We start from the raw sequence: 12,290 nt of genomic DNA on the forward strand, positions 1-12,290 counted from the left end.
CTGCCAGAAATCAAAAGCATTCCCATGAGCTGGCCAAATCCCTTAACCAAAGGTCTCAGTTCCCAATAGGAAGCTCTCTTTCAACAGAGTCACCCCTGTCTCTAGGTTCCAATAAGTGGTTTTCTGCCCCTTTGATTCTCAGACCTCAAGACGGCAAAGAGCACCTGTTAGAGGTTCACGTCTCCGCACCAATTCTTGTGGTTCCTCAACATCTTACACCTTTATATGTCGCCCTTTATTCTACTTGAGTAAGCCATCGATTTCATTTTGGGACCCAGACAACAGCCCAAGATAGAAATTTATAAATTTTATGGGACATAAACTGACAATTTCAGTAGATAATTTTTCCTTTTGGTAGTTCCTGCTAGCATGCAATTAAATACTCCACTGTCTACATTCACGCAATTTTTCTTCCACCCATCCCCATTCCCTTGCCCACCCACCACTAATGAGTTCTCTAGGTCTCCACACTCCAGCAGCCCGACTCCACTCAATTTTTCAAGTTGGAAATCTGGTATTCATTTTGACTTTATATTTGTCTCCAATCTACCCTTTCCCTTCCCTCCACCTCATTGTCCTTCATGTGCAGTAACAGTGGCCTCAGAGCTGGTCTCCATTCTGAGAAATGAACTTAACGGCGCATAAGCAAAATGGCCTCAGGTCATGGGCTGTGTTCCCAAGATGAACCCCTGAACTGGCTTAAAGCTACCCACATCACTGAATCTCTCCCTTTCCAGTTTTTGCTTCTTTCCTTGTCCATATTCCTACCTTCTTTGTGCTGCCAGTATCATCACCTGTTTATTGACTGTGTCTATTCCCAATACATCCACTTTGCTCCCTAGCACCACATTTCCTTCTCTCTTCTGGAATGCTGCTTCCCCGGACTAATGTAACACTAACAAATACCCTTTCTTCCCCCTACCCCCCAAAATAAACCGAACCATTCAACATCTGTCATTTGTGAAGCTGAGAAGTGCTGGAGAAAAAAAATCACACCAGGGTGTCTGATATCAGCATAACTTTATAGTGACAACCTCAACTGTGCACTCTCTTATTTTCCACAATAACTGTCTTAAATCTTCAACCTCACCTTCCACATCACAGAGATGATAGAAGTCATCAGATGAGGGCTCAGTAAACTCTTTGCCACTGCCTCCTACAAATGTGTCTACTTACCCTTCCTCATCGCCTTCTAGTACAAGATCCTATGCTCAGGACTCCAGCCGCTCCTGCCTTTCTGGAGACCTTGAACTATCTATTACCTCTTCTTTTTCTGTGACTTTAACTTCTTTCTCTCTATAGGATCTTTCACAGCACACCTTCAAAATAAAGAAAGAATAAGTTCTGGGGGCACCTGGCTGGCTCAGTCAGTAGAGCATGCATGCAACTCTTGATTTAAGGGTTGTGACTTCAGGCCCTATGTTGGGTGCAGAAACTACTAAAAAGAAAAGAAAGGAAAAGATAGAATAAATTCTGTCTTTGTCCAACTTCTCCCTCCAGCTGCTGCTTAACTTTCACTTCCCTTCATGGTCACTCTTCTTGAGAGAATCCTACTCATGTACTGTCTCCATTTCCTCACATCCTGCTCACTCTCCAGTCTGTGCGCACCACTCCAGTGTCTTTTTTTTTTTTTGTAAAATATTTTATATTTAATGAAATAGTACTAAAATTCTTTTATTATTATTATTATTATTATGTTAGGTTAATCACCATACATTACATCATTAGTTTTTGATGTCGTGTTCCATTTAGTACTAAAATTCTTACCTCATGCCCCACTGCTCCCCGGGACTGCCCTTCACCAAGAGCATAAACCACTTCTATGTTGCTAAGTTCAACGGAAACCTTTCAGTTCCTTCTATTGGACCACTCAGCAGCATTCAACACACTCCATGCTCTCCTTCTGGAAATGCTCTCTTCTCTTCCCTTCCCTTTTGTGACACACTACTTTATTAGTATATATCTTTCTACCTACCTAGCTGCTTTGTGTTCATCTCTTTTTCTCACTCTTCATCTTTCACTGACTTTGAAAAGTTGGAATGTTCCATGGCTCAGCTCTAGGGCTTCCTCTCCTTCCACACGCTTCCCCTCAGCCCATCTGCTTCACTTCTGTAGCTTTCGCAGCAATCTACACTCCCATGGTGTTTCACTGCTCTTAGAATGAAGCTCTTACTGAGACAAAGAAGACCCTGAATGACCTCCCCTGTCTGCCTCTGTAGCTTTTGCCCTTACTTCCTGCACTCCCAACAAACTGGCTTTTTCCATTTCCATCACAGCACCATGGTCCTCCATACCCTGGCCATTTGCACATTTTTCTCCCATTGCTTGTCACAGTCCACCCCCACACCTCCCAAGTTTGGCTGTCTGACTTTTAGTCATCCTACAGAGCTGAGCCTCAGTGGCACTTCCTCAGAGAAGCATTTCTTGCTTCTCGGACTAGGCCAGCCTCATTTTTTTTTTCAGGCTCAGTTTTTACATAATTTTACAGTATACTCTCCAGATTATATTTATGTAATTTTTATTATTCATTCCCTCACCAGACATTAAGCTCCACTGCCTGTTGCTCAATGTCCCACATATAGTAGGTATTCAGTATAATGCATTAATTCACTGAACAAACGTCTTCTTTCAAGAGTCCTTTCCAATTTTATAAGATGTAGGCCTCCTGATGCACCTCTAATCACTATCCTAACAATTCATGAGAGATCCCATCCATTTTTAAAAATACAAACCCACACTATTGACTCCTCAGGAGTTTTCTGGAAAGGGCTGCAGACCAGTGAGGCGGAGAATTAGGTCATTGCCCTTTATGATAATTAGAAGGGGCTCTTTGCCAAGCTTCACCAGATGCATGAGAGCCTGGTGCAGACCACAAGCACTAACATGGTGATGTGCTGACTCCGGCAGGAATGGGGCTAGTCTCATCAGCTGCTGTGCGGCTGAATGCCAGTGTCTAGTTCAAGACGCGGCTCAGAACGGTGCTACTTGCTCCTTGAGCCTACTTGCCGGGAGTTTTGGCCAGCTTCTGAGATGCAGAAGCAAAGACAGCAGAGGTGGTGAGGCAAGCTTCATTGGTGGCTGACTGTATCTTATTAACGGGAAGACAGGCCATCAGCCCCCATGTGCTCTCTTCATGCCCTGAAAAAGCCATGGAAGAGTGGCACCTGGTCTCACCCTCTGTGGCTGAACAAGCCTGCTAGTATAAGGAAGAGATCTGCTGGCATTGTAGGATGGAAGGCCCTCTTGTATCAGGGTTACAAGAAACTGCTGCAAGGAGTGTAACTGGCTGGCAGCCTCTAGCTGCCACACTTTAGAATCTGCTGCAGTGGGCTTTGCTCAGCCAACGACTGGTTCATTTCAGACCAGCACTCTCCCTCAAATTCTACCTTGAATTTTCCCTCAACAGAGTTTTGTCTCCTTTTAACAGTGCGTGGTACTGTGCTCGCCTTGAGACACAGGTTGTGGTGGAATTTGAAATAGGAGATAATTTCCTGGAATGACTGGTCTAGAGGGTGCAGTTCCTACTGGATTCAAAGACAGGCGCCATCACTGCTCATTCTTTATTTTAGGGGAAAGAGGATGAAGAGTGCTCCTTCGGAAGTCTTCTTCCTGGGTATCTGAAAGAGGGCCCTTGGGGGGATATCACCTTGGACTTCCCTTCATACTGATTTAGCTCACAAATCTAGAGTCAACCAAATTTCCAGAACCCTGCACTTTCCCTAATGTTATTTATGGAAATGACAGGTAGCCACACTGTTCATCCTGCTAATTCCTAAACTGCACATAAAATATGTGCTCATCTTACTAACATTCAAATTTTCCGTGAAATAGACAGCATTCACAGGGTATTCTCAACAGAAACAGAAACAGAAATAGGTTTCTTCTATTAAAATTACATTAGGATTATTTTGGTTGCAGTTTAAGGACTCAAACTCATATGAGCAAAGCCCCCCCAAAGGGTGAATTTATTAATTTAAATAACAAAGAAGTCCAGTAGATAGAACTGGCTTTGCACATTATTTCTTGTTCATTGCGCATAAAAGCTTCCAACAGCCCTGGCTTACCTGCTCCTCACGGATGCTGATCTAAGAAGGAAGAGCTTATTACAAAAGGTCCAGGAAAACATACAACCTTGGCCTGGCCAGTATGAGCTATAAGCCCATTTCTTAATCAATCACTATGGGTAGGTAGTAGAGGTGTTCTACATGGAAAATATTTGCAATTTATATAACAAATGACCTAAATTTTTTATAGTGAGCATACATTAAAACTCCTATAAATAAGAAAAAGAAAAATGACCTAAGAAGAATACAGACAAAAGCCACAGAAGAGGAAAATGAGTAACAATAAAAATATGAAAAATTCTCATTAACAACAGTATTCAGTGAAATAAATGTAAATTAAAACAATGAAATACTATTTTTACTCTATTCAAATGTAAGAATTCAAAGGCAAATGTTGATGACAGTGTGGGGAGATGGGGCCTTCCATACATTGCTGGGGAGTAAATATACCATCATATATCCATACTTGAGATGACTCTGTTGTCCACAGAAATAATGGGTAGTGCAGTATGTGTTAGCATGGTAAAGTCTCCCAGACAGATTGTTCAGTGGGAAAAGGCAATTCACACAGTAGAATGTTTTGGAAGCTGTGGAGCTGCACCTTTAGGAGAACTTGCTGCAAGGAATGTGACTGGCTGACAGCCCACAGCTGCCAACTCCAGGGACTCATGAAGCCAAAGAATGAGGGTACATCAACACAAGGCAAAAAATCTTAAGCAGTGTGGTAAGTTCAGTGACAGCGATGTGCATGATATAGACACAGACATGGACACAGACAGAGACACAGATATGTGCGTGCCCAGAGGAGGCAAACCCAATGCAACTTTGGGAAGATATGGGACTTTGGGTCTGGGGTGGCTCCCAGGAAGGATGATGATAAAGCTGAGATGTTAACTGGGTACAGAGAAGAGGAAAACACTCCAAGCGGGAAGAACAGCATGAGCAACTCATGGAGGGAAGAAAGCTGTGCACAGGGAACTGACAACAGGTTGCTAAATACTAAACTAGAGGCTTGGATTGCAACAGATGAGGCAGCGAGATAGGCAGAGTCCAGCAAGGCCTCCTTTGTCATCCTAGAGAGCCTGGAATAGGTTTGCATGTGGCGAGAAGCCATGGAAGGCTTTGGAGCAGGAGAGTCCATCTGAGAAGAGATTAGAGGATAATAAGACACAGGTGGGAACAGACAGGACGCTGTCGCTGTCTTTCAGAGAGGGCGAATGTCTGGAAAGGACTTTGGGATAGTGTTATACTAGTTGGAATCAATGGAGGGGAAGAAATCTAGGAGCGTGGAGTTGGTACCATCTGTAGGAATTGGTAATGGGCTGGAAGTAGGAGGTGGGGTGAGAGATGGGGAGGAGCCCGATTAGAGACACCCAGGGTTCTGGGGTGAGGGCAGAGAGGTGGTGAACTGAATCAGATCAGGAAACCTATACCTCAGGGAATACAGTGATGGTTGCAAAGGCATCTGGTATTGTCCTTCTGCCACCGTCTTAAAAGGGATTTTCTTTCCCTTGTTCCTCCAGCACTACACTTGCATTACTGGCCTAAGTGGATACTCACCAGCTGGCCGTGTCCATCACTACAGCCAAGTCTGAGAATTCCCGAGTATACTTAGAGCCTGTGGAGCTGCTGACACAAACAGTCATTAGCAGACAACCCTTTTGTAACCAACTATGCTTTAAAATGTAAACTGTGGGGGCATTTTGCTTGCATTGTCCAGAAGGAACTTTCTCCTGCCTGAGCCTGGATTAATCATGAGAGAGCTCGTCAACATTCCACTGGTACATATTCTTACTTTGGTTGCCTTCAGCGGGACTGAGAAACTTCCAAAAGGTTTGTTTCAGGAATCTTGTCTTCTTGTTGCCTTGTCACAGTTCTAGTGTGTGCGTGTGTGTGTGTGCGCGCGCGCGCGCTCTGAACACAACCGATTCGTATGTTGATGGGCTTGGGTGTTACTTGGTGAAGTTGGGGTACAATGTATGGAGAGGGAGAAAACTGTTCAAGTAAGCAGTTGCTTGATGGTCTCATTTCTACCAGCATCCCTCCCCCGCTTAAGTTCTGCAACAACAAGTTTAGCACCCAGTACAGGCGGAGCCCTCACTTGTAGGGAACCATCAGCAGGTAGACTGTACGTTATCAAGGTCGTTTTTGTTTGTGTGTGTGTGTGTGTCAAACTTCAGGGTGGTCTAAAGATGATGAAAACTTTCTCACATTAGGTTTGCCAGGAATATAATCAACCCTACTCCCAGATGTCCAGATTGTTTGCTTCTGAACAAAAATCATTTCCATTTTCAGTTTCAGTTTTGCAAGGTTCTGAGTAAATATTTTAGTTCCTAAAAATTGGAATTAAAGAAAGACTCACACCATTTGCCTATATAATAAAAGCCTGAAGACAATGAGTTCTCAATAACTTTGAGGTTGGAGGCATGATTTGGCTTGGCAAGAGACTGTGAAAGTTTTTTTTCAGAGCCTTTGGAATGTACCGGAAATAACACCACCTCAGGGAAAGGAAAGCAACTTAAGAAACTGACAGACACCTGTTGCAGTAGCAAGAATGTCCACAGTGATATGGTTTCTGGCCAGTGTATTATGAAACTGAGACTAGTGTATTTCAAATCAGGAAGAAAGACAGGAAAATATGTGATTTGCAAAGTGACTGAGGGCTTCTTTGAAAAATTTTTTAAAGACATGAGTAAGATTGATATCAGTTAAAGGGTTTTCAGATTAAATGTATTAGAGTAAAAAGAATTTTGTGTTTTATGATACTCTCGAATTAATTATTTTCCCCTCTATGTTACTTTCCCAAAGAACTGAACACGTTTGTATTGTGTAGATAAGTGAAGGTAGTATCTGTATGTAGATGGGAAACGTAGCTTTAGATTTTGTGGTTCACTAGAATTCCAGGAGCCACAAGGGCAAGACTGCTAATGAGATACAGCTTTCCTCACAAACAATCTGATTTCATAGATTCATGTTGTTTTGTTTTCCTTCTTTATCTTACACAAGCAGAAAGGTATCTTCAGATGTATTTAAACGTTTAATCGCCAACAAATACTTTAGGGTATCTCCAGATAAGGAAGAATCTAGATCTTTTCAAACAGCTAATAATAGACAGACTTAACATTGGCTTCAGATTATTTTAATACTTCCTGATCATACAACGGATGTCCGGTAAGGTAGCACCTGAATGTTCACACATACGGATTGTGACAAGTCTTACTTGTGCTATTCTAAACCACAAAGTTACATAAAAATGACATGGTTAAATGCTAAAATTCACTAAAATTCAGTCTCATAAGGAGCAAAAAATTAATTTTGATGCTTCACATCAGGATTTGGTACAGTAAAAAAAACCTACCTCTCCATATAAATAACCCCTAATTTATATTCTAGAAATGATTTATAGTTTCCAGACTTTACAGGTAAAGCCCTTAATTCAAATGCACACTATCTCTAGTTTGAGAAATTCAAAATATGGTGATATAAAGATAACAAAGCCAAAAATCCTGGCTTTTAGATAAAATGATCAGATTATTAATCCAAATTTATTTGTTTGTAACTTATTTACTACTATAATTAGATTATAAAATCAAAAAATTAAAAGAATATTTTTGCCCAGTCTCCTGTATTTATGGTAAAATTTAAACTAGTATGAACCTAACACCAACCCTAGCCCAGAATACCAGGCCTAGTAGAACAAACATCCATTAACTACACACACCTGCTCTGAGAATAAACATCATTGTCAGAATTCATGGAATATACTGGCACAGAACCCACAAAAATATGCTATCATTTTAATACTACGAAAAGTAATAAAGATGTTCCACACAAACTATCTCATAGTTACTCTCTATTCTTGACAGAGAATAAAAAGAGTTTTTTAGATGGATACCTTTGTCCTAAGTCCTTTATCAGGAATGAATCAAGAAATCTGCACAATAATGTGTTACAAAGTAGACTGACAGATTTTAAATAGTGCAAGAGTAATTAGTGGATTCTTTTCTAACTGTCCATATACCATTGCCTCAATAAAATTAATAAGAGACTTTGTAGAATTAATAGTTTATTGTTTTAATTTTAGTTTGAGATTCCCCATGTTCAAAGACAAGGGGAAAAGTCACTTGTTCTGAATCATTCCAACTAGTGATACTTAGAACGATGAGCTCAATATCATAACCCACAAGTAGGAGAAATTTACCAACCTTCAGGTATGAAAGTACCCAACATTTCACTGAATACTTGCCTTAACCACATACTTCACTAATATTTAGTGCTTTATCAGGGAATATTAAGTGTGTGGTGGGATTTAAAGTCTGTAGAGTATAGGAGTTCGTGGAAGCAGCTCTAAGTGTGTTTATTACGCACAAAGAACTCCTGTCCAAATGCCACTTTACTCCCATACCTAGAGGTTTCTGAGTCTAAGTGATCTATCTTCAGATATATTTGAGTAATTTCCTCTTCTGCATCGTATGTATACAAAGACGGGATTCACAGATTCAACATATGACTAGGCACAGCTGTCACTGAAATCCAGGACACCGAGTCCTGGATGAATATTGACGTGCACTGAAAGAGCAACTCATTGCGTGTTTGCTTTAAATACTACTGACCTTAAAGAACAGAAAGAAGGAGCAGAATGTCAAGATTTCTGCCACATTTCCAGAGTAGGAGGCAACTTCTCAGTGAAATAGGACTTAAGATCATGGGAGAAAGGGACAAGTGAGGGACCCGAAGGATGTGGCCCCATTCAGGAAAGCGAGCAAAGGAGCAGACCAGAGAATGCAGAAGAACTACATGGGCCATGCTGAGGACCCAACTGGGCTTGGGGAAGGAGCCTTTGTCATGGCCTTAATTTGCACCACTGTTTTCACTTCATCTAACAATACTATATGCACATAGGAGCAGCGAGGACAGCTGGTTGGATTAGTTCAAGGTTGGTGCTCCCTGGGGTCGATGCAGCTAAAGGACTAGAGAGTAAGGGAGCTGAGATTATGTGGCAACACACTGTGCAGTCGAGGATGAATAATGAAGGCAGTGAAGTGAGGACATTTAAGGCCTGGAAGAGAACATTAAGTTCAAGTTCCTTTTCCTAGTCTCCAATGTCTTTCCATGTGTTTTTAGGGACAGCAGGTAGTCTCTGTGAGCCTCTGTTTCCTCATAAAATGAAGACGTGCATAGTAGTGTTCAAAATATAGCATTATATACTATGCTAAGGACTGTCAATGATTGGGGAAATGTTCATCCTTGGGTAACATGCACATTTTAGATTGGTCCCTATGAAACTATGTCTTAACCCAAATGAATTCCCCCAGGAGAGGCAATTTCAGACATTCTAACTCCTACCAGCCTGTGACCAGTACCATGCCTGAAGACAAGGACAAAAGTGCGTTCTGTGATAAGGAATGAATGATACCACATTAATAAGTGACTGAGATTATCGACGAAGTTTACAAACTCCAAAGGCATCATCATAAAAAATAACTTGCATTTTATTATATCACCAGTAGAAGAAATGTGTCAGTGTCTAAGCTAAATGATGAGCAATACTGAATATCCTCTTTCTTTGGGGAATCTGAAAAATTTCCAGCACCAAAACGTGTTTTCTCATACTGAAAAAACAATACTGTATTCATGATGTTAGAAAAAAAAAACATGAATATATCCCAAGTCTGAGCTCTAATTTTATTAAAACAGAAAGAAGCAAATACACCTGGCTTCTTGGTTTACTCAGTCATTTGGTCGTGTTAATCAACAACTATTCAATCAGAAGCTGGTATGTCAATGGCCATGTGGTTGGGCCCATAAAAGGGTAATGTCATGTCCTTCTCATCAAGCAGCTAGGATTCAAGTTAAGCTACTCTTTGGGTACAGGAAAATGTTGTGCTCATTTACATGTATTTGTTATTCATGTGGTCCTTGGATTGAGGGAAGAAATAGTGCCCTAGTTTAAACAGACTCTGGCTGAGATGAAAGCTGAATAAGAGAATGAAAGTAAACAGGAGACAGTCTGCTGAGTCAACAAATATCATTAAATACAACGATGTGATTTTGTCTGTAACGATTTGAAAGTGGATTTGTTTGGATAATTTTGAAAGATGGGCAAAGTGAACTTAACCAATTATATCCTGCCTATACAAATTGATATTAATGTAAATCTTATTTTTTCCTCTGTCTGTGAGTAGTATTAGGCTGAAGACATGGAATAGCTTAGTGTTAAAAGATAGGAACTTTAAACCAACCTTCACCTTGAAGTTCAGCTCTATAACTTCCTACTTCCATTATGTTTAGACAAGTTATTTAACCATTCTTAGCCTCCATTCCTCATCTGCAAATGAGAATAATAATAGTATCTACCTTTATGTTTGTTGTGATAAATGAGATAATGAATGAAAAGTATAATGCATGGCCCATGGCAGGTTCTTGATATTGGATGCTAAAATTATTAAAAAACAGAGTCAAACTTGACCCAAGACTGCCATGCCACTGTACATGATGGGAAGGTGTTAATCTAATAAAGTTCTTTGTAACACCTCATGTATGTCTTCATAAATGTCAAGACATTGTAACATTTACTTCCTTGATTTTAACTTATCTCAACAGTTTGTAAAAGTATTAATAGTATGTCTATTACCTCTGTCACTTTGGAAGTATCAAGTGAGAAGAAACTAATGAATCAAGTTTATTTTATAATAATACATGGCCATGAAGAATGATTCTGAAAATATAAAATATAGAAAAGCTTACAATAGAAAAAAATCATCCCAACTTCCAAGACTACTAATGTGTTGGTATATTTTCTTCCATTTTTTTTCTATGTATCATAAAAAACTGTTTATACAATTCTGCTACCTGCCACTTCTACTTAACATGAATGCATGAGCATATTCTATTATCTATACTCTTTAAAATACCATTTGCAGTGACTGTGTAAATAATACACTGTTTAGACAAGAGTTGCTGATACATGTTTAATATCCACCTCTCTGAGACAAAAAAAAGGCCCTCATCTGTTGCATTTGTTGATTCCTGTAGTGTAAATATTCCAACCACAGTTGATTTCAAGCTAACGACGAATACTGAATTGGAAAGAGATGTGCAGTAGCATGCCTTTATATACTATTTCTACTATACAGATACATTGGATGTAAATTACTTCAAGAGCGTAGATAATAGTGCAGTGTAGTAAAATAATTAGGAAGTGATCCATTTTGAGTATTATTATTTTGTTTTTGACATGATTTATTTAATTATAAATTTTTTATTTCAATTTGTTAACGAGTAGAGTTGACACCCAATGTTAACGTTAGTTTCAGGTGTACAACAGAGTGATTCAACTTCTCTGTATGTTATGCTCTGCCTGTCACAAGCGTAGCCACCCTCTGTCACCTAAATTTATATAATTGTTTTTAATAATGGCTCTATTTAACAGTTGTCTCACAAAATTCTGGAAAAATTAGCACTAGGCTCTGTCAAGCAAGCCAGTACCAACCAGCTCCAGCAGACCCCAGCTAGAAGGCAGAACTGGGTGCCGAAACTTTCTTCCACTTCAGCATGATTAGTACAATTTAGGACGATTAATCTGTTTTGTACAGCAAAGGTCATCTAATGTGCCTTTCCATCTTGAGATTATTTCCTTGGGATAGAGTCCCAGATGTAAATATTAATGGTAAATTTGGTCATCCAGAGACCAGGAGAACCACTGAACTGTTCAGGCTTCTGTTTCTAAATTACCAAATCAAGTAACACACAGTGTTCCATATGGGCAAAGGCCAATTTTGAATGCTTCACATATATTCATTTAATGAACCCTCCTGACGAGCCTCTGTGGTGGTTTTATTATCCTCTCCATCTACAGCCGAAGATGCCGAGGCCCTGGCTGAGAGACTTGGAGCGGGAAGTCACAGAACAGGGATCTGAACTTGAGCCCTATGCTAGCGCCTCTCATTCTTCGGGCCGCTCAATAGTCTTTCCTTTTAAACAGTGAAAGCATTCAGTGGGGGGATGGGGTCGTCGGGGGATGGGCATTAAGGAGGACACGTGATTGGATGAGCACTGGGTGTTATATGCAACTAATGAATCGCTGAACACTATATCAAACACTAATGATGTACTATATGTTGGCTAATTGAATTTAAATTAAAAAAATAAAAAATAAACAATGAAAGCATTCAATATGATCAATTCACCTTTGGGCCCATCATTATCTGCATCCAACAAATTTAA

At 40.1% G+C, this 12,290-nt stretch overlaps 1 protein-coding gene across 5 annotated transcripts in view; it reads left to right on the top strand.

Annotated features, from left to right (window-relative positions):
• The first annotated feature begins 5,818 nt into the window (after positions 1–5,818).
• Positions 5,819–12,290, top strand: part of MUSK (muscle associated receptor tyrosine kinase) — an 87,014-nt gene continuing 80,542 nt past the window's right edge. For all 5 annotated transcript variants that reach the window (XM_044920596.1, XM_021691471.2, XM_021691470.2 and 2 more), the window contains exon 1: positions 5,819–5,897. In XM_044920596.1, coding sequence (XP_044776531.1) covers positions 5,819–5,897 — 79 coding nt within the window. The remainder of the gene's footprint in view (positions 5,898–12,290) is intronic.

This window comes from Neomonachus schauinslandi, chromosome 13 (genome assembly GCF_002201575.2).
Source record: "Neomonachus schauinslandi chromosome 13, ASM220157v2, whole genome shotgun sequence".
Lineage (NCBI taxonomy): Eukaryota > Metazoa > Chordata > Mammalia > Carnivora > Phocidae > Neomonachus > Neomonachus schauinslandi.